The 23,564-nt window shown below is 46.5% G+C and overlaps 1 protein-coding gene across 1 annotated transcript in view; it reads left to right on the top strand.

Annotated features, from left to right (window-relative positions):
* The window catches only part of LARGE1 (LARGE xylosyl- and glucuronyltransferase 1), a 358,667-nt gene that overhangs the window by 287,782 nt on the left and 47,321 nt on the right, over positions 1-23,564 (top strand). Inside the window, exons 8-9 of the mRNA XM_026657558.1 lie at positions 13,390-13,502; positions 14,812-14,937. Coding sequence (XP_026513343.1) covers positions 13,390-13,502; positions 14,812-14,937 — 239 coding nt within the window. The remainder of the gene's footprint in view (positions 1-13,389; positions 13,503-14,811; positions 14,938-23,564) is intronic.

A 23,564-nucleotide genomic window follows, 5' to 3' on the forward strand; every position in this document is an offset into this window, starting at 1 on the left:
CCACTGCTCTCCCCTGCCGGGGCAGGAGGCAGAAGCTTGGTCCTGCGGCAGCCAAGCTTCCCTCCTCCCCCGCTTCTTCCCCCAGCGTGGTGCATTCCAGCCCTTCCCCCTCCCTCTCCCTGCCGGCGATGGCCCTTGCGAGAGGGAGGGGGAGCGGAGCGGAGCAGAGCCGAGCGGCAGCATGCTCGCTGCTCCGTACAGCAGGCAGAGAGAGGTAGGGACGGAGCCTGGGGGAAGGGGGTGGAACAGGGCATATCCCTCCCAGCCCCCTGCCGTGAGCCACTCAGGGCAGGGGGCTGGGAGCACCCCCACGAGCCGAGCACCCCAGCCTTCTGCCCTGCACCCCCCAGCCCTCTGCCCTGAACTCCCCACCCCAACACACACCGATCCATCTGCCCTGAACCCCCCCACAGCCCCATCCCTCTGCCCTGCACCTCCACACACACCCCAGCCCTCTGCCCTGATCTCGAGTCGCCCCCAACACCCAGCCTTCTGCCCTGCACCTCCACACACACCCAGCCCTCTGCCCTGACCTCGCGTCCCCCCCCACACCCAGCCTTCTGTCCTGTACCCCCACACACCCCCAGCCCTCTGCTCTTACCCCTGAACCCCCCACACATCCAGCCTTCTGCCCTGCACCCCCACACCCGCCAGCCTTCTGCCCTGACCCCTGAATCCCTCCACACCCCTGGCCTTCTGCCCTGAACCCCCCACATCCCCACTGCCCTCTGCCCTGACCTCTGAACCCCCCCCACACACCCAGCCTTCTGCCCTGCACCCTCTGCCCTGACCCCTGGAACTTCCCCCAGGTCTGGGGTCCCAGCTGCCGGCCCCTTGCCAGCCGGCGTCCCGGCCACAGGCCCTGCTCAGTCTGCTGCAGGCCTAGGTGAACAGAACCCCAGGCTGGCAGCGAGCTGAGCAGGCTGGCGGCGTAAGATCAGCATTTTAATTTAATTTTAAATGAAGCTTCTTAAACATTTTGAAAACCTTGTTTACTTTACATACAACAATAGTTTAGTTATATGATATAGACTTAGAGAGAGATACCTCCTAAAAAACGTTAACATATATTACCGGCATGCGAAACCTTAAATTAAAGTGAATAAATGAAGACTCGGCACACCACTTCTGAAAGGTTGCCTACCCCTGAAATACAGTGACTGTCTAACCACGCTCTGCTTGGTGCATGATAGGAGTCACATACCTCTGGGTGTGTCTTGGCAGACGTAATTCAGTCATGGAGCCTGGCCCATAGAGAAGAGTGGGAGCAGCAGGCTACTGCACTACAGCTTCCATGAGGCAGTGCATTACAGTGGGAAAATGCAGAAATGTTTCAACACTTCCAAATTGAATTTTCTCAGAATTTCTGTTCTGTGAAAAATTTCAATTTTTCATCCTGATTTGGGACAAAAACAAAGGTTGACACGGCCGAATTTCCTATGGGACGGAAGTTCCAATTGTCGCTCGCCTCGAGCTAGAAGCATCTCGACAGCAACCACTTATGATGTCACAAATGTGTTACCTGTCAACTTTTCAGAAGGAAAATGAGGCTTATACCTAGTATCCATATGATAAGGGTCAGAAGAAGGGGAGTCATTTCTGTTTTCCCTTCCTCCTTCCTTGCCTCACCTGCCCAAGTTCCATCCCTTCGTGCAAATGTTACAGTGAGGAATGGAACTGATGGCGGGAGAAGAGGGTGGTGAGTACACTGACAGCTCTGCAAACAGAGGACTGTGGCTTTAAGATTGGAAATAAGCACATGGCTCCCCAGGGATCACCAGTCTGAAGTTTGGCCCTCATGAACTTAACAGGAGATTTCTGAAAGCATTCAACATTTTGAGTCTTGTTTTTATAAACCAAAGGGAGCCTTCCTCCTAGCTCCCTGGCCCTACTGCATCTACTCAGTGGCTGTAACACTTCAGATAGCCCAGGTTGCGACCCATGAAGCAGTAGGAGTAAATGAACTTCTAAGAAGCAAGGAATCTGTTAACATGTCAATAGTCCTTAGTAATAAGGCACAAGGAAAGAGAAACACAAAAAATATTAAAGCCCCACAGAAACAGAATGGTCCATGAACCAGAGTGCTTTTCAAAGAGCTCTTCAAGGCATTCACAGCTTTGTAATATTTGCCTTGGCTTGTTTTTTATAGTGAGGCATTCTTTGGTTAATCGTAGCCTGGCTAATACTCATAAACCAGTTGGGTTCCCCCTTTTCTCTTTGTGTTTTCTTTCTGCTAGACTTTTCCTTCTGCTTCTGTTTGGGAGTGTGGGGAAAAGAAAATGATACACTTTCATCTAAAGATGAAAAGCTCCATAACTGGGGCCAGATGTTCCTGAAAGATTCCTTTGGGGGGAGGAGGGTCCTCACCTCTTCCTCCCCCAGCACATCAGCTGAGGGTAAATCCCTGAGCCCTCTGCATTCTGCCGGTTGTCATCTTGAATCCAGCCTGAAATTTCAGTCAATTTGGCTCTGGGAGCAGGCTCCTGAGGCAAATCTTTCCCTCCTATGGTCCCAGGCACTTTGTCTGCATTCTAAGTGTCGAACTGAGATAGTTCAGACTTACAGGATGCCGGGACATTGATTTTGTGTCCTTTTAGCAATGGAAGAGCTTTATGAAAGTACACTGGATTCTAAAGAGAAAGCACTGATCTTTTACGTTATCATTTTTAAAAGTTTCCTATTCACATTTATTTTTGCTTTCACACTTAAATAAGATGAATTCAATTAATTGAATTAACTCTCCCCTCAATGCAAAACCCTTATTCTCACTAATACTAAGGAGAATTGTATATCTTTAATGAATGTTTAACTGCTATAAATATTCCCCTTTATTTTTACAGTGGCAGTAAATTACAGTTCTGCAATGCAGAAGCCCTGAATGGTGATTGTATCAATGTGTTAAACCAAACCTTTAGGTAAATTAGAGTAGAAATCATCAGTAAGCTCAATACCATTGTATTTAAAAGCTGTGAACATGTTTCCTGTGCTGCATTGGATCATAATTCATATACATTTGCATCTGCTCTGGTTTCTACCCTCCCTTCCCTGAAGCTTTTGCCTCTCAGCTGCCACTGTGATAACCCCTCAGGAACTCATAATCTCTTTAGTTGTGACACCGTAAAATACTGCCTGACAGAAGACTGGGAGAGGGTGAATAAATGGAGAGTACTGCAGACGTAAAGTACTTTCCCCGTCCCTCCCCAGATTGGGCTTTTAAAGAAGATTTATTAGAAAGCAAAATTTAGCAGTACATATATATAGATATATAATAAAACACATTTTACAAATGTAGCAGAATTAATTGAATCCTGCAATGAGATTTTTTTAAAATAAATGGATAGTTCATTGCCTCGGGTATATTATATTGTTAAAACAAAGTTGACAGTTCTTACCATCTGGAAATAACCTACAGCAGGATGGGAAGTTATCTCACCTAATCTGCTGCTGCAGTGGGAAGAATTTGCTGCCTGCTGACCTTCAATCTCGGCCAATCCACATTAATGCACTCAAAAACATACACACACACATGCAAACTCCAGATAGGATTCAAGCTCCATTTCTAGTCCAATGCTCACAGATCTGCTTGGAACAAAAAATTCAATTATGTTGGATAGAAAACAAACAGTTTGGCAAAAATGTATTGTGGCATGTTGTGGCAGTTTGTCCATTTCCAATATAACCACTTGCAACAGAAAGGCAGATTGAAAATAAAAGGGGATTCCTCCAGTAAAGGCTCCAGTGTGCTTAGGAACCAGATGGACTGAAGTGGAGAACAGCATTAAACTAGGCCGCAGACTACACGGCCGGAATATATTTTTTCTTTTGCACAATTCACTAGGCAGCAAAAGATTTCCATTCTCAAATTTCAATCAGATTCAAACATATGGCGGCTTCCTTCTAATTTGGGATTAGTAGTTCTACTTGTTGTGACGTTACACCCCATATTCTTTATGGAAGTATGCTTACGTTATGGATATGGCATAACTGAGATATATTTTACGCAAGATGGCTCTTGTAAGGTATCAGTGGAAAGGTTATGATTTACTGAATGTGATTATCCAATTTGTATGTATGTATAATTTCTGTATATAAAGTTAGGAATATTGACTATGTAACAATTACAACTGGATGTTTACTTGGGAAACACCCACCAGACAACAGGCCATCAGCCTTGATGGGCCATTAGGAAGAAACAGTAAGACTTTAAAGATACTAATCTCTCTACTTCCTGAGAGGCATCCTGGGATGTTGCGGTGACTCTATTAGGTCATGTGGTCATGTCACCTGGTACTAAACACCACCTGGGACATTACTGGTACTTTCCACTGGAAACAAAGGCTTCCCGCCTTATGTAAATTCTATTTAAAGCTGGGGAGTAAGGCAAACAGGGCTCTTCTCCATTGCCTTCCTGCCCAAGAAGAAAGACTGCTGAGAGTACCTGAAGAGACAAAGGAAATGAGCGGTGGGAAAGGCACGGCTGAGTCCAGACTAAGACAGAAGTCTAGTCTCTAAAGAGAAATAACTGGAACTCTAAGCTACAGGAACTCTGCAACTTGTCTAAAACAACATTTAGGGTGAGAAATTACTTATTGAAACCAGTCTCTTTAAGATCTTAAGCTTAGTATGCATGTTTTGTTTTATTTGTTTGGTAATCTGCTTTGTTCTGTTTGCTATCCCTTATAACCACTTAAAATCTGCCTTTTATAGTTAATAAACTTGGTTTTGTTTATTATTAAACCCAGTTTGTGCAATTTATAACTGGGGGGGGGCAAGAAGTTGTACATATCTTCCTACACATTGAGGAAGGGGGCAAATTTATAAACTTACGTTGTATAGTTTTCTCTACAGCGCAAGACTATATTATTTTGGGTGTACTTTTCAGATGGGAGCTGCACTTGAGTGCTGGACAATTTCCTAGCTGAGTCTTCTCATAGAGAGCTGTTTGGAGACTGTGTGATTCTACAGCTGGTGCGTCCCTACGAAGCAATGGGGCTTCTATCACTTCCCTTGGTAGATTATTTCACAATCTAATAGGAACTCCTAAGATGTTTTTCTTAATATTCAGCCTACATTTATTTCCCTTTTCATAATTTCTTCCTATTACTTCTACTTATATCCCCTTGGGCTCCCCCAAATAATTTTTCTCCCTGTTTGTTATTTGCTTCTTCAAATATTTGAGGGTAGTTGCTGTAATCCCCCTTAGTTATCATTTAAATGTGCTATTTTTTACAAGGCCTTCAGTTTAGTATCACTTGCAAATGTCATTAATATTCTGTTTACTCCGTCTTCCAGAACACCAATGAAAACCTATCACTGATCCCACTAGACACCTCCCACCAACTTGATACATTGCCATTTATCAGTACTCTTTGTTTATGGTCCTTCAGACAGTTTTCATTCCCCATGACAGCATTCTTATCTAAGTCCATGTGACTTAATTTTTTCAAATAAGGTGTTGTGAGGCGTTGTATTAAAGGTTTTACTTAAATCCAGCTACATTGTTTCTACTGCATTTTCTGCATCCACAAATAGTATAATTCCATCCAGAAACAAAACAACCAAAGAAGAAGAATGAATGTTGAGCCATCTGTTTTTCCCACTAAACATTACTTTCTGATCTGAGGATCCTGTTCTCTCTCATGTTTTTCCTTGCTTAATGCTCATTGCCACAGTGATAGGCTCTCTACGAGGGCTAGATTATAACCCCCCATTACTTACAATGGTGATTTCATAGGAGTCAGTGGGACTGCTCCTGTAAGTAACTGCTCACTATTGGAAGTAAGGGATTCGCAATCTGGCCGTAAGTGATAAAAATAAATACATGGGGCCAGATTCTACCATGCTTACACTGAATAATACTTTTCACTTTAGGGGTGAAGTCCCAGTCCCACTGAAGTGAATGGCAAAACTCCCATTGACCTTAATGGGGCCAGAATTAAATGTCTACTCATAGAATCATAGAATCATAGAATATCAGGGTTGGCCCAATCCTCTAATTTGTCTAGGTCCCTCTGTATCCGATCCCTACCCTCTAGTGTATCTACCACGCCTCCCAGTTTAGTGTCATCTACAAACTTGCTGAGAGTGCAGTCCACACCATCCTCCAGATCATTAATAAAGATATTAAACAAAACCGGCCCCAGGACTGACCCTTGGGCACTCCGCTTGAAACCGGCTGCCAACTAGACATGGAGCCATTGATCACTACCCGTTGAGCCCGACGATCTAGCCAGCTTTCTATCCACCTTACAGTCCATTCATCCAGCCCATACTTCTTTAACTTGGCGGCAAGAATACTGTGGGATTGGCGGCAAGAATACTGTGGGAATACTCGTTTAAATCTGCAGGACTTTTCATGGAGTAATCTTCTGCTCAGTGTGAGTAAGGATGGCAGAATCTAGCTGATAATAGATACACCCATTCTCAGGAACCAGCATTATCACCACCATTTCTCTGGCAGAGAGTAATCTGACAGGGTTCCCTTTGGAGTCCATAACTTCCCTTCTTAAAGCAGCTGCAGTGGGGGTCATTATTGAATGACACGAGACACATTTTTTCTCACTTGGAAACTACCATCTAAGCCCCTTTGGAATGAAAAAGCTGACTTGGAAAATACTCTCTTTAATGTGGCCAGGTGTACCAGTTCAGTTTGTCAGCAATACCCTAGTGTCCAGGCCAGTCATACTGAAATCAGACTTAATTCTAGGGTCAATGTAATGGGCCTGCTGGATGTACAGCACCTTTCCCCACCCCCAGCTCTTCACCTGCTCCCCTCCTTGCCTGTAACACCACCCTCTGGCCCAGCTGCCCCTTTGCTGAGTCTAGATCAGTGGTTCCCAAACTGGGGTTCGTGAAATGTTACAGGGGGTTCTCGGGGGAAAATTCCCTAATGGTGGACAGAGCTGTCCGTAGGGACCCCTGGCAACACGGGACCAGCAGCCTGGAGCCTTGGGGACTTCCAAGAGCTAAGCAGATCAAAGCAAGCCTATCTATCACACTGAGGAGATTTAAACTTCAAGACTCCTTATAAGAAATGGAAAGGGAGGTGGATATTTTTTGCTGTTTTTAAAATTAAATAGGCTGCTAGTGTTGTTTTTACAATTATTATGAAGAACAAGTTTAAGTTTTGTTGTAACGTGCGTTGTTTGCCTGGACTGCTCAAGACCTGAATGCTTGTGTAAGAGGAACTCTTTGAGTTGGCTTCTTAGGGTATGTCTACACTACGAAATTAGGTCGAATTTATAGAAGCTGGTTTTATAGAAATCGTTTTTATACAGTCGATTGTGTGTGTCCCCACATAAAATGCTCTAAGTGCATTAAGTCGGCGGACCGCGTCCACAGTACTGAGGCTAGCATCGACTTCCGGAGCATTGCACTGTGGGTAGCTATCCCACAGTTCCCGCAGTCTCCGCCGCCCATTGGAATTCTGGGTTGAGATCCCAATGCCTGATAAGGCAAAAACAGTGTCGCGGGGGATTCTGGGTACAGGTCATCAGGCCCGCCCCCCCCCCCCCCCCGTGAGAGCAACGGCAGACAATCGTTTCATGCCTTTTTTCCTGGGTTACCTGTGCAGACGACATACCACGGCAAGCATGGAGCCCGCTCAGCTCAGCTCACCGTCACCATATGTCATCTGGGTGCTGGCAGACGTGGGACTGCATTGCTATACAGCAGCAGCTCCTTGCCTTTTGGCAGCAGATGCTGTATTACGACTGGTATCCATCGTCGTCGTACTCCTCAGTGAGTTCGGTCAGAGGCGCCTGGGCAGACATGTTTTGTCTCCTGGAGACTCAGTCCTGCCGGCAGTCCTATTGCACCATCTTGACAATGATGGCTAGCAATCGTAATGCAGCATCTTCTGTCAAGCACCCAGAAGATGCCGATGGCTATCAGTCATGCTGCACCATCTGCTGCCAGCCTAAGATGTAAAAGATAGATGGACCAGATTTGTTCTGTATTCATTTGCTTCCCCCTCCCTCTGTGAAATCAATGGCCTGCTAAACCCAGCGTTTTGAGTTCAATCTTTGGGGGGGCCATTCTGTGTGACAGTTGTTTGTGTTTCTCCCTGATGCACAGCCACCTTTGTTGATTTTAATTCCCTGTAAGCCATGTCGTCACTCGCCCCTCCGTCAGACAATAGTTTCGCGCCTTTTTTCAGCCCAGACGCGATAGCACTGGGATCATGGAGCCCGCTCAGATCACCGCGGCAATTATGAGCACTATGAACACCACGCGCATTGTCCTGGAGTATATGCAGAGCCAGAACATGCCAAAGCAAAAACTGGCGAGGAGGCAATTGCAGCGCGGCGACGGGAGTGATGAAAAGTTGACATGGACTTAGACCTCTCCCAAAGTACGGGCCCCAGCAATGTGCAAATCATGGTGTTACTGGGGCAGGTTCATGATGTGGAACGCCGATTCTGGGCCCAGGAAACAAGCACAGACTGGTGGGACCGCATCGTGTTGCAGGTGTGGGACGATTCCCAGTGGCTGCGAAACTTTTGCATGCGTAAGGGCACTTTCATGGAACTTTGTGACTTGCTTTCCCCTGCCCTGAAGCGCCAGAATACCAGGATGAGAGCAGCCCTCACAGTTGAGAAGCGAGTGGCGATAGCCCTGTGGAAGCTTGCAACGCCAGACAGCTACCGATCAGTCGGGAATCAATTTGGAGTGGGCAAATCTACTGTGGGGGCTGCTGTGATCCAAGTAGCCAACACAATCAAAGACCTGCTGATATCAAGGGTAGTGACTCTGGGAAACGTGCAGGTCATAGTGGATGGCTTTGCTGCAATGGGATTCCCTAACTGTGGTGGGGCGATAGACGGAACCCATATCCCTATCTTGTCACCGGAGCACCAAGCCACCGAATACATAAACCAAAAAGGGTACTTTTCAATGCTGCTGCAAGCCCTGGTGGATCACAAGGGACGTTTCACTAACATCAATGTAGGCTGGCCGGGAAAGGTACATGATGCTCGTGTCTTCAGGAACTCTGGTCTGTTTCAAAAGCTGCAGGAAGGGACTTTCTCCCCACACCAGAAAATAACCATTGGGGATGTTGAAATGCCTATAGTTATCCTTGGGGACCCAGCCTACCCCTTAATACCATGGCTCATGAAGCCGTACACAGGCAGCCTGGACAGTAGTCAGGAACTGTTCAGCTATAGGCTGAGCAAGTGCAGAATGGTGGTAGAATGTGCATTTGGACGTTTAAAAGCGCGCTGGCGCAGTTTACTGACTCGGATAGACCTCAGCGAAACCAATATTCCAATTGTTATTGCTGCTTGCTGTGCGCTTCACAATATCTGTGAGAGTAAGAGGGAGACATTTATGGCGGGGTGGGAGGTTGAGGCAAATCGCCTGGCCGCTGATTACGTGCAGCCAGACACCAGGGTGGTTAGAAGAGTACAGCAGGGCGCAGTGCGCATCAGAGAAGCTTTGAAAACCAGTTTTGTGACTGCCCAGGCTACGGTGTGAAACTTCTGTTTGTTTTTCCTTGATGAACCCCCCGCCCCCCCCGGTTCACTCTATTTCCCTGTAAGCTAACCACCCTCCCCTCCCCCCTTTGAGCACTGCTTGCAGAGGCAATAAAGTCATTGTTACTTCACATTCATGCATTCTTTATTAATTCATCACACAACTAGGGGGATAACTGCCAAGGTAGCCCGGGAGGGGTGGGGGAGGAGTGAAGGACAAGGACACACTGCAATTTAAAACTTTAACTCTTATTGAAGGCCAGCCTTCTGATGCTTGGGCAATCATCTGGGGTGGATGATGATATGTTCACGGAGGCCCCCCCCACCGCGTTCTTGGGCGTCTGGGTGAGGAGGCTATGGAACTTGGGGAGGAGGGCTGTTGGTTACACAGGGGCTGTAGCGGCGGTCTCTGCTCCTGCTGCCTTTCTTGCAGCTCAACCATACGCTGGAGCATATCAGTTTGATGCTCCAGCAGCCAGAGCATCGACTCTTGCCTTCTGTCAGCAATCTGACGCCACCTATCCTCTTCAGCCCGCCACTTGCTCTCTTCAGCCCGCGATTCAGCCCGCCACCTCTCCTCTCATTCGTATTGTGCTTTTCTGCACTCTGACATTGACTGCCTCCATGCATTCTGCTGTGCTCTGTCAGCGTGGGAGGACATCTGGAGCTCCGTGAACATATCATCCCAAGTCCGCTGTTTTCTCCTTCTAATCTTCACTAGCCTCTGCGAAGGAGAAACATTTGCAGCTGGTGGAGGAGAAGGGAGAGGTGGTTAAAAAAGACACATTTTAGAGAACAATGGGTACACTCTTTCACGTTAAATTTTGCTGTTCACATTACACAGCACATGTGCTTTCGTTACAAGGTCGCATTTTTCCTCTTATATTGAGGGCCTGCCGGTTTGGTGTGAGAGATCACTCACGCAGTGCCAGGCAACAGATTTCGGCTTGCAGGCAGCCATGGTAAGCCTGAGACTACGTCTTCACTAGGGGGGGTATCGATTTAAGATACGCAAATTCAGCTACGTGAATAGCGTAGCTGAATTCGACGTATCCGAGCCGACTTACCCCACTGTGAGGACGGCGGCAAATCGACCTCCGCGGCTCCCCCGTCGACGGCACTTACTCCTACCTGCGCTGGTGGAGTACAAGCGTCGATTCGGGGATCGATTGTCACGTCCTGACGAGAGATAATTCGATCCCCGAGAGATCGATTTCTACCAGCCGATTCAGGTGGGTAGTGAAGAAGTAGCCACAGTCTTTTGGCTTTTTTAACCTTCATAACATGTGGGAATGGTTTCAAACAGCAGCGCCCTCATTTCCCATACCAAGCACTCGTTGGGTTGGCCATTTAAAATGGGTTTGCAATGTAAAAGGAGGGTCTGCGGTTTCCGGGTTAACATGCAGCACAAACCCAACTAACCCCCACCACACCCAAATCTCTGGGATGATCACTTCACCCCTCCCCCCCCCCCACTGCGTGGCTAACAGCGGGGAATATTTCTGTTCAGCCGAGCAGGAACGGGCACCTCTGAATGTCCCCTTAATAAAATCACCCCATTTCAACCAGGTGACTGTGAATGATATCACTCTCCTGAGGATAACAAAGAGAGATAAGGAATGGATGTTGTCTGCATGCCAGCAAACACCGGGACCATATGCTGCCATGCTTTGTTATGCAATGATTCCAGACTACGTGCTACTGGCCTGGCATGGTAAAGTGTCCTACCATGGCGGACGGGATAAGGCAGCCCTCCCCAGAAACCTTTTGCAAAGGCTTTGGGAGTACATCAAGGAGAGCTTTCTGCAGATGTCCCTGGAGGATTTCCGCTCCATCCCCATACACGTTAACAGACTTTTCCAGTAGCTGTACTGGCCGCGATTGCCAGGGCAAATTAATCATTAATCATTAAACACGCTTGCTTTTAAATCATGTGTAATATTTACAAAGGTAGACTCACCAGAGGTCCCTTGTGCACCCCCAAAAACTGGGAGCACGCCTTGGGTGAGTTCGGGGGTTACTGGTTCCAGGTCCAGGGTGATAAACATATCCTGGCTGTTGGGGAAACTGGTTTCTCCGCTTCCTTGCTGTGAGCTATCTTCATTGTCTTCATCATCATCTTCCTCGTACCCCCGAACCCACTTCCCTGTTGCGTGATTCTCCATTGATGGAGTCAAAGCACACGGTTGGGGTAGTGGTGGCTGCACCCCCTAGCATGGCATACAGCTCCGCGTAGAAGCGGCATGTCTGCGGCTCTGCCCCGGACCTTCCGTTTGCCTCTCTGGCTTTGTGGTAGGCTTGCCTTAGCTCCTTAATTTTCACCTGGCACTGCTGTGTGTCCCTGCTATGGCCTCTGTCCTTCATGGCCTTTGAGACTTTTTCTAATATTTTGCCATTTTGTTTACTGCTACGGAGTTCAGCTAGCACTGATTTGTCTCCTCATATGGCAAGCAGATCCCGTTCGGTCCATCCTGGAGCTCTTTTGTGATCCTGGGACTCCATCATGGTTACCTGTGCTGATGAGCTCTGCGTGGTCACCTGTGCTCTCCACGCTGGGCAAACAGGAAATGAAATTCAGAAGTTCGCGGGGCTTTTCCTGTCTACCTGGTCAGTGCATCTGAGTTGAGAGTACTGTCCAGAGCGGTCACAATGAAGCACTCTGGGATACCGTCGAATTCCATCCACACTACCCCAAATCCGACCCAGAAAGGCCGATTTCAGCGCTAATCCCCTCGTCTGAGGTGGAGTAAAGAAACCGGTTTAAAGGGCCCTTTAAGTCGAAAAAAAGGGGTTCGTCGTGTGGACGTGTCCAGGCTTAATTCGATTTAACGCTGCTAAATTCGACCTAAACTCGTAGTGTAGACCAGGCCTGAGATACCTTCATGCTGTTTCATATCTGATACTTCTTGATGAAACATAGGAGCCTTGTCTTATATCAAGCTTATTCAAAGTGATACAAGCTATGAAAGTGAGATCTTGGAAGAGTGTTGCTGTTTTCATAATGTAATAAAAATACTGTAATGATAAATAATAATTAATAATAAATAGTGTGTAATAAGCATGTCATAAAAACAAATTTTATATTTCCAAGATCACTGCTTTTATAATTTATACTCAGGTAAAGGAGAAAATCCCTGGAAATATTCTTTTTTAGGAGGGGGTTCGTGAGACTTGGCATTTTGGTGAAAGGGGTTCATGGCGGGAGGGATAGCTCAGTGGTTTGAGCATTGGCCTGCTAAACCTAGGGTTGTGAGTTCAATCCTTGAGGGGGCCACCTAGGGATCTGGGGCAAAATCAGTACTTGGTCCTGCTAGTTAAGGCAGGGGGTTGGACTCAATGACCTATCAAGGTCCCTTCCAGTTCTAGGAGATGGGATATCTCCATTTATTATTATAGGTTGTTAAAGTTTGGGAACCACTGGTCTAGATGAACCAAATTTATTTTGTCTGTTGTCCCTCACTTTTTCCTCTGCATTTCAAGCACATTTTTCCCCATCCACGTGGTGTTCTATAACTCCCTGTTGTGTCTTGTCCTTATTGAGGTTGTAGGCTTTCTGGGGCAGACATTGTCTTATTTTATTGTGTTTGTATGGCACCCAGCACAATGAGGTAACAATCTTGAGTGGAACCTTTGGGCGCCACTGTAACAGAGAAGTACTTTAATAATAATTATTATAATACATTCTTCTTCAAAATTGTTATTTATTAGAGCTAGTTTATGTCTGTAAGTAATGTGTCATGAATATATTTATCCTGATTTCAATCAAAAGCAGGGGTTGGCAGATGAAATAGCTTCCAACTCTGGTCTTTGCAAAATGTTCTTCTTTTGACTGCAGTGATGCAGCACTTAGGCATGAAGGTCCTTGCTTTGCACATTACATTATGGCTTCTCTTTCCCTGCATTGTCTCTTTAGGGGTTATCCTGCTACTTCTGGATAAGTTGCGAAAGATGAAATGGGAGCAGATGTGGAGACTCACAGCTGAAAGAGAGTTAATGAGCATGCTGTCAACCTCATTGGCTGACCAGGTGGGTTGGGCAGGCAGTTTTGAAGACCTGGTACAAACATTGCTCCTTGGATTGGGGGTGGGGAGGGAGAGAGGAAGGAAGGAAGGTAGCTAGGTAGGTGTCCTGCCATATCCTCTTAAGCAGGCAGAACTCATTGCCATGTCCTTCTGAAGAAATTTTTGAATGTGGGGGATAGAGATTTATCCACAAGACTCCTATTTACAGACTGAAATTTTTACCTCTGATGCACAGATGCTTTTTAAAGGGACACAGTTGGAGTCTTTTTCTTTTTTATAGCCTTTACTTTAGCCTTTCATTCTTTCTTTGAAAGACTCTAGACTTTTGAAGCTTGAAAAAACTGTTGCTTTTGCTACTGCTTTTGTCATTTTCATTTTGGCAAATGGTGATTTTGATTCTGTCAGTCTCTGGATACTTCTGTTGCCTGCATAGCTGCAGAATATGAGCATCTCACAAACATTAATATATTTATCCTTACAGTACCCCTGTTAAGTGAGGAGAGATTACTGTCCCCATTTTACTGATGGGGACCTGAGGCCCGGAGAAACTAAGGAGCTGATCCAAAGCCCACTGAAGCCTATGAAAAGACTCCCACTGATTTCATTAGCCTTTGAGTCAGATCATAAGTGACTTGCCCAAAATCACATGGAGAGCATGTAGCAGAGGTGGGAATTGAACCCAGATGCCTGGACACTTACTCTAGTACCTTAAGCACAAAGATCATTTTCCCCCTCCCACCGCATGGCTTCATAAGAGCAGATCATAGTGGCACTTACACTGTAAGCTGTTTTGTAGCCCTGTCTCACGTGTTTTCTGTGAAACACTTAGAGCACTTGCGGGCAATATAAAATAATAACTAATACTCCTACTGGTAGTTCATCGTAAGGGACAGTAACTGACAGGATCACTCGTCTTTCTTTTATTGAAAATTGATGCTGTACTTAGAAACAGCAGGCAGTTCACCATCTGCCACATAGTACTCCCCATGATGGGGAAAAAACAATTTTTGCCAGTGGTACAAAATACTTGATTTGAAAACCCAGGTGCAGTCTGCTAGCATTCTGTGTGAAAAAGAGTCTGTTTTCCTCTAGTTCAGACCTGCAAGTTGGCCCTTGGGGTTCCAGCACCTTTAACCAACGCAGAATTGTGAAGCTAGGTTTGCAGAGCTGACAGCTTAATGTAATAACTCCCTATTCTCCCTCTCACATGCTTTCTGAGCAAAGGGCTGAAGAGAGTCAGTTCGGAGAGATGTGATTGATCATCTTTCTGCTGAAATGATGCACCTGATTGTTTTTCTGTTTTTGTCTGCCAGGATATCTTCAATGCCGTCATCAAACAGAACCCGTTCCTTGTCTACCAGCTTCCATGTTTCTGGAACGTGCAGCTGTCTGACCACACCCGTTCTGAACAGTGCTACAGGGATGTGTCTGACCTAAAGGTATATTTAGCTGAAGCTGCAACCCAGTGACTTGGATCTTGCTTGTGTTTTGGGAGATAAAATGGAAGTTCCCACAGTGGCAGGGAGATGAAGCATAAGGGATGGCCTGTGTGCATTCTTTGTGCAGTAAAAGATGAGGGAACAAATGTGCTTTTGTTTTGGTCTGCATGTTCGTAATCATGAAAATGGAAGATGGATAACACTGCCCAGAGCTAGGCTGGGTGCAGACAGATGCTGCACCGCCTCCTTACCCACACACACTATGTCTCTGCCAATATACTTAAGCTTGACCTGCAGCACTCACTGCTGTTTCAGTACTTTACTACTCCTGAACAGGGAATGATATCACCCTTGTATTCTGAACATGCTGCAAGAGATTTTAAACAGAATTGTTTGATATAGAGAGTCTCACAAAGAGGAGCGGAAGGATGATGTAACCCTGAACTGAACTATCTCCTCAGCAGGGTGGGGGGGAAGGAGAGGACGGGAGGGAAGGGAGGGAGGAAGGGTGAACTAGATGAACTCTTGACCTCCTCTCCGGGCCAACATTTCTTTGTTTCTGTGGTGTATGGGGGACCAAATCCTAAGGACATTACGCAGTTCTTACTCAGCTTTTACCAGCTCTTTACTTTGGCAAACTCCTACTGACTTCGCTAAGACTTCCCCTGAGTAAGGACTGAGTAGAAACCAAGTAAGGATAACAGGATATAGCACAATAAAAGTAACGCTACAATATCAAGAGAATACTCAGCAACACATTTTTCACTGTGATGAAATAGAGTGCAGAAGAGGAAATCGATAGGTGACTTCACTATGGGGAGATCGACGCTGCTGCAATCGATGCAGCAGGGATCGATTTAGTGGGTCTAGTGATAGGGTGACCAGCTATCCCGTTTTTAAAGGGACAGTCCTGTATTTAAGCCCTCCTGCAGGTGTCCCGACTTTTTCTTCAAAACAAGTAAATCGGCCCGTATTTTCTGTCTCCCCCCCATCAGTACTGGCCGGTCCTGGTGCTGGCCAGATCCCTGGTCACCAGCCACCCGCCCACCAGCGGTGAGTGGGAGGATCCAGTGGCCAACTATGGGGGTGGGTGTGCAAGGCTGGTGGGGGGTGAAGATGCAGTGCGCAAGGCCAGCCAGTCCCCCTGCTGATCCGTCAGCGTAGCCCCCACCGTGTACCGGCTCTCAGCCAGCAGGGCCCTGCCCCCCGTCCCATTTCCAGCCAGCACTGGCTGCGCGCTTCGATCTGCGATGGCTGGTAAGTGCAGGCAGGTGCCAGGCAGCGACTGATTACATGTCACCTCTGCTGCCCACCCATCGACCCTTTATGTGCTCCCCCTCTTGCTGTCCTCTCCCTGCTTTGCCTCTTCAACCCCCCCTCGCCCCGCAGCCCCACTGCCCCTATCCCCCCCTCCCCCCACCCGGCAGGGCACATCCCGCTCCCAGCGCTGTGCAGAGAACCAGCCCCTGGTCAGAGCGTTCAGCTCATCAACAGCCTGGCCAGCAGGCGCCTTCCTTCCCTCACTGCCTCTGGCTGGGCTGGCGCCCCGGGAAAGCCCAAGACCCTCTGGCCCAGGGCGCTGGCCAGGAGGAGCCGAGCCCTGCATGTGTCAAAGCCTTGCACAGCACTGGGAAGCCTCTCCACCCCTCAGCTAAGCTCTGGAGTGGTGGGGGGAAGCAATTTCCAGCCTGTTTGCACCCTGGCCCTGCAGGTTCCACAGCAGCCCTCCGGGCAGGGTCTTAGCACCCTCTTCACCCCACACCCCCATCCTGGGTCCTGCCCCCAGGGAGCGCGGGGCTGCTCCATACCCTAGGCACCCTCCCCTGCTGAGTCACCTCTCTGGCCGGGTTTGCTGAAGCCCCTGCAGTCAGGTTCCCTGGGGCCTGGTGCATAATGCGTCCTTAGGGCTTAATCCAGTGGTGGACAACCTGCAGCCTGTGGACTGGATGCGGCCCATCAGGGTAATCTGATTGCAGGCCGCAAGACATTTTGCTGACGTGGACCATCCGCAGGCACGGCCCCGCGCAACTCCCAGTGGCCGCGGTTCGCCGTTCCCAGTCTATGGGAGCTGTGGGAAGCAGCGGCCATCACGTCCCTGCTGCATGCTGGGAATGGCAAACCGTGGCCACTGGGAGCTGCGGGGGCCGTGCCTGCGGATGGTCAACATCAGCAAAATGTCTTGCGGCCTGCAGTCAGATTACCCTCATGGGCACATATGGCCCGCGGGCCACAGGTTGCTGACCACTGGCTTAATCCCTTCCTGCCCGCGCAGTAGCTGGGGGACAGGAAGCGGCTGGGTTATGTGGGTGGCCAGCAGCAGCCTGGATGTGTTAGCTGCCTTTCGACACTGTGCGGGCAGGAAGGGACAAGCTTATTCCAGCCACAGGGAGAAGGGAGGTGCGGGTGGGGAAGATGAGTTCTGCAAGGACACAGGCCAGGTCATCCCTTCCCCCCCACCCTCTCCTGCAGCTGGAAGCAGCTCCCATCCCTTCCCTCCCGCGTAGACAGTGCTAAGAGGCTGCTGGTGGCCACATTCTGGCGTGAACCCTGGCAGAAATCTGCAGAGGGGGGGAACGTGACCCTGCGTGCCCTCACACGTGTTGCCTCGGGAAGACACGGCGCCAGGTACCAGGAGAGGCGGGTCCATCCTGGGGGCCCAGCCAGGCATGGAGGGCGGAGAGCACTGGGCAAGGAGGGTCGGGTCAGTCAGTCACCCTCCCTGTGTGAGAGAGGTGTACGGGAGTGTGTGTTTGTCACCTCTCCCCATGTGAACCCTAAAGCCTTAAAGATAAGAAGGTAAATAAAAAGAATCCAGCTCCGCAGCATTTCTTTTTAACAGGGGCTCAGTCAACTTGATGTTAATTTGAACATTTGTACTGCATAGTTCTGATTCATTGCCATTGAACTTGCGTGAATATGAGTAATTTTACCAGGTGTCCCGTATGCAGCATATGTAAATATGGTCACCCCATCTAGTGAAGACCTGCTAAATTGACGGCAGAGCGCTCTCCGGTCGACCCCGGTACTCCAGCTCTTCGAGAAGAGTAAGGGAAGTCAACCGGAGAGTGTCTCCCATTGACACAGCTCAGTGAAGATACTGGGGTAAGTCGACCTAAGCTCCTGCTCCATTATTCACATAGCTGGAGTAGCGTAACTTAGGTCGACCCCTAAGACTGACTCTTGAAGGGTAGGAGAAGAAATAGAAGCAAGGCAGGAAAAGAACAATAATAGCTACATCGTAAATGGAGAATGTTAGTCTGCCTCTGTGGATCAGAATACATTTCTAAACTGAATTATGAAAAAATTTCAGTTAGTTCTGTAGTGGTTTCCATACTACAAGACAGGTTGGATGGATTTAAACAAATCCAGATGAACTAAGATTAGTTGTGCAGTTGTAATTCTGAAATACTAGATTCAAATGTTGCAGGCAGGACATCTGGGGCCGGAGAGTGGAAACTATTCTACAAGGTCTGGTATAGTACAGCCTACCTAGGCAGCACTAGGCAAGCATTGTCAGTACAGACTAGTCACAGTTAGAACTGTTTGAATATTCAAGTTCATTTTGGCTGAGCCCATCTTTGTGTTTGTTCTCTCTGAATGTTCAATCAAATGAATTTTTTGGTAGGAGTGCTCATAGAAACAGCAAATTTTGGATTCATAAATGTAAGTAATCCCTGATTCCAAAAGTTACATGCATCCAAAAAGGGACCAGAAACATGGCATATGACCTACATGTCCAGTCAAAGGTAACTAACACAGTTTGAATTTCCTAGAGCAGATATTTGCAACAAACTCCTCATGCAATCTACAGATCAAACATTATTTGCCAAACTTATACAGTAAATAATTTAAAATAAAGAACAAATTTTAGAAAACCATAAACTGCTTGTAGACAATTCACAAAGAACAAAAGAGGTGAAAATCATCAACTACATTATTTGTTGTTAATTATTCACCCAGTGCTATTCAGAATTATATGGAGGAAAACTGATTTTTTGATGGAGTTATATCACAAATCTAGGTGGAGTGATCTAGAGGGTTGTTGAAAAATTAATGCAGGCCATAGGCATTTTACTGTTCATGTATAGGCAGGATCCAAGCAGCCGGGATTCATAGTGTCACTGCACTCTGTCCTGTTATAAAGTGCTGGCGGACATTCCGGTTCCTTTACACTTCTGGTAGGAACAATATATAAGAGTGATTGCCAGGATCAGAACAAAAAAAGAGATCTTGGAGCAGAAGCAAAAATGCTTTTAAAGGACGTATTCTGTCAAAATGCCCCTCTTGTGGAAAAATGTTATTATATCTTCCATATACAATAGAATAATGTAACTTTAATTCACAGAAATATCTGAGACACCCATTGTGGATTACCAAATTTATGTTGATTAATGTCATTTAGTCTCAATTATTTATTATTGTATTTCATAGCATGCTACTAAAATTATTGTAATATTTTGTAAAAAGTAATGAAGCCTTAGATTCATTACTTTACTTCATAATTCAGGCACCCTGGGATTAGCCCCTGACTCAGCAAGGTACTTTAGTACTTGCCTAATTTTAAACCCATGAGTAGTCCCTCCAGCTTCAGTTGTACTTACAAGCATAGGCGTTGTTTGACTGCTATATTTGGGGAGGGGGGCAAAGCACTCACGTGTGCATGCATACGCGTGTGAACGCTGAAGCCAGTCCCCTTGGCTCACTGGCTCCCTCCCCCCGCCTTGAGGGGTACCTGGGCTGCTGGTGCTGGGGGGGATGGGCTGGCTTAACAGAGGAGCCCCAGCTGCTGCTGGCGGACACTCCAGCACCGGCTGCTGCAGCGATGTCACTGCTCTGGTGCTGCTGGGACTGCCTCCCTGCAGGAGCTGCTGCTGCTGTCGAGGGGATACCACGTGCCAGGCTCTTGCTTCCCCCCATCAGATCCCTTTCTCTTCCACCTACCCTGCTTCCCCTAGCACCACCTTACCCAGCCCCACCGCAGGCACTCACCGTTGTACAGGAAAGAGGCAGGCACTAGGACCAAGGAGGCAGCGTCCAGCTGCCAAGGCAACGACCCAAGTGCAGAAGAACAGCTGCTCTGTCCCACCTCCTCCTCCGCTCCCCTTGAACTGAAACATGCCAGGGAGGGTGCAGGGAAGGAGGCGCAGTGTAGGAAGGTCAGAGCCCCCCTCCTGGGCAGGCCAAGCAAAGCAAGCCCTGCAGGGCAACTTAGCATTTGCAGAAATGTCCCGGGGTGGGGGGGGAGTGGCATGTGACCCCATGTGACATCCCCCCACACCTTGCCTCTATTTTGGGGGGGGGGGCAATACCCTCCCTGCACCTGCCCCCAAACTACGCCCATGCTTACAAACCTAAAATCAGGCATGAGCTTAAGTATCTTACTAAATCAGGGGCATAAATCTTTGATGAGTTATCGCATCAGTGCTTCAGCTGGTATAGATAGGCATAGCTCCATTGACTTCAGTGAAGCTGTACCAATGTGCACAAGCTGAGGAACTGGTCCATAATGTGAGACCACAGGATTGGGATTTTTACTTTATTTTTGTGAGCATTTTTTAATTTGTTGATTAGCATTGTGGCATTTAGCGAGATTCAAGTTTCTAGCAAAATGCGAGCTGTGTCAGTACGTGGTCTTTACATGAACTGTACAGCAGACATATTTAACACAAGTTTGAAAACATATATTTTAAATCTGTAAATTAGTCAGTTTCCATGACATTTGATATAAATGGTACAACACAATATATTTGGCACATCCTGTATTTCATGGTGAATAAGACTGGAGTAAAGAATAAGGTAGTAGAGGCCTCCATGGGAGAGAGAAAGATGAATTGTAAAGTTGGTGGTGGAGGATTAAGAAGGATGTCGTGGTGAAAAAGGAAATACTGGAAGAGATTTAAATTCCAGACTAAAGCTGGTCTAGGCCTTAGTATTATTCAAGTCAAATGAAACTGCATTTTTTCCTGTCAAGCTGAAAATACACCAGTTTAATTCCATCTGGTCTCAAAGTCCGTAGGATTTGAGGATTTGTCATCATTACATACAACATTATGTCAAATAAACTTAGGGAGGCTTCATAGTTAGCTGCTATTCAAGTATGTATATTCTTCTCTGCCGCTCTGTTCACAGCCCTGAATAATGGAAGCACAATGTGGTCAGCATGCTTTATGAAGGTGTAGGAAGCTCTTGCATATATCCTGTCAACTGCATAGGATTCTAATCATTATTTTTCTCTGTGCATTTTCCCCCTAAGTTGCATTTATATCTTCTTTAGCAATTTTTATTGCTTTAAATTGGAGAGGCCCAGATTTTGGGTGGCTGTTGCAATTAGTATCAGAGGGGTAGACGTATTAGTCTGTATCCACAAAAACAACGAGGAGTCCGGTGGCACCTTAAAGACTAACAGATTTATTTGGGCATAAGCTTTTGTGGGTAAAAAACCCACTTCTTTAGATGCATGGATGTGATGCTTTAGGAATCACATCCCGGTAGAACACATTATCCCACCATGTAGACAAGCCTTCAGAAGATACCCAGAGAGACAGTGTTCTGCTGGAGGGTATGGCTGTGTGCTCTAAACATCAGGTTTGAAATATTGAGTCTCCCTGGAGCAAATGATGCAGCTTGGAGCAACTTGAATCCTAGGAAAGGTTGCTCAGAACTTTGTCTTTAACTGAGTTCCATGCAGTTAACTGTGTGAATTTTCAGGCCAGACCTTAAAAACTGCAGCTCTGATGTCTGTGTGGCTGTTAGAGCCAGGGTTGTAAGAGTAGGAGTTTGTGCTTGCATCATTATGCTACATATCCTTCTTCCACTGCTGTATAACATTTTCTGCTGTCTTCTGTCTCAAAGTTAAATGCATTTTCATGGTGTGCCAAGTGTATAACAGGTCAAGTGCTTTGGGACGAAAGATGTGGTATAAAGGTAAACTATCATTACAATGTACTCTGCTTCACTTGGGCACAATATATTTGGATGTATTCCAGGGAACTGATTGAGCCTAATTTCAGTGAGTGGTAAAGGCTGCTGATTAAGTGGGATGGTATTAGTAGAAATTTAGATAGTGCCAAGTTGCTTAATGATGATTAATCAGGTGTTAAATAGGTGTGGAATTCTAAGATCTGATCTTTTAGTAAGTAAATTGCTAAATAAAGATTAAGAGGTATATTTTCCTTAGTTCTGAGGAGGCCTTGGTCAAGGATACCCGTGTTTATGTGGTGTCTAACCAAGCAGTTCCAGGCAGTGGAATTTACATGCTCTAGCTGCAGGGTTTTTTCCACACCAGCAGAGCTTCAAAGTCCTGGAAATTGAAGCTCTCTCTTTTCACAGTTTCTTTTAAAATGCTAGGAAATTAAAAGAAAGAAAGAAAAGAAAACGAATACAATATTAAAGTGTGGTTCAGTCCTGGAAAAGGGGCATGGCAAAAATGACGTTTTTGGGTTCTACATTCATTGTCTCTTTCTAATTTCCAGTTCAGATTTGCTCAGCTTGCACATAAAGATTTATTTTGAATTTCTAAATGCCCTATCCACCAAATCATCCTTAAACTCTTAACAGTCAAACTGAGTCGTTACCATATAATACATCATCCACAGTAACAACGGTTCTCATAGCCCCATTATGGCTTCAGCTATATCTATGCAACCCTATTGTCTTCATATTATGCCCTCAGTGATGCGTGTTCCAACCCATGTAAGGTTACACTGGTATCTTTGGCATGTAGAATCTCTGCTGTTGGTGATGGTGCACAAAATGGAAATAATCCAGCTTCAGTCTGAGTCCATGGTGAATTTGTGGGTTTGGCTCTTAGAAAAAACATATTGTCTTCTGTGTATATTAGGAATTGATGCTGGTGGTTAAGATGCTGAGTGCCTTGTGAAGCTTGCTATCCTTTTGTATTTTCAGGTATTACAGGGAGTTCACTAATTACGCTCCTTTTTAAAATAACTCCTCCCCTTTAGTAGATCTGTTTTGTGCTTTTTCTAGCGTCCTTGACTTGGTTACATCGTTTCTTTCTGTCCTCTGACCAGTTGAAATATGCTTGTCCTTCCTGATAAAAATTCAAGTTTTTTGGACAGTAATCAATTCCATTCATCTTTCTTCAGCTCACTCCAGGCAGCCTTGACATCTGTACACATACAGAATCTTGACACACATTTCAGATCTGATCAGATCATGACCACCAGGTCCTTGACACTTACCAGCTTTTGGAGACGCAATAACTTTTCAATTGCAGCAGCATAGCGACTCAGAGCTGGCATCTGCAGTTGTCTAGATTTGACATCATCATCCACGTAGTAAAATAGAGGCATCATGACACTAGAATTCTACTGCAATGTGACAGTGTGTGTGATGATGGGAATGCCCTGTGGGGAAGGGAGCCAGTCCTATACACAGAAATTTAGTTTATTCTCATTAACTGCATGGTTCAGAGATCCCCAAGATGAGGATTTGAGGTGCTCAGGCAGGAGACACAATACCCGGGGGAATGCAAGAAGGAAATCATCCTGAGTGTGGGAGTAGCACAGAAAAGATTTCATTGGTAGGCATTTTTCTTGCACTTTTCCAGTCTCTCTGTTCTTTGATCTCATCCTAAAGCAGTCCAAATTATCAGCAGATGAACAATT

The sequence above is a fragment of the Terrapene carolina genome, unplaced genomic scaffold (genome assembly GCF_002925995.2).
Source record: "Terrapene carolina triunguis isolate 2854851 unplaced genomic scaffold, T_m_triunguis-2.0 Scaffold247, whole genome shotgun sequence".
NCBI lineage: Eukaryota > Metazoa > Chordata > Testudines > Emydidae > Terrapene > Terrapene triunguis.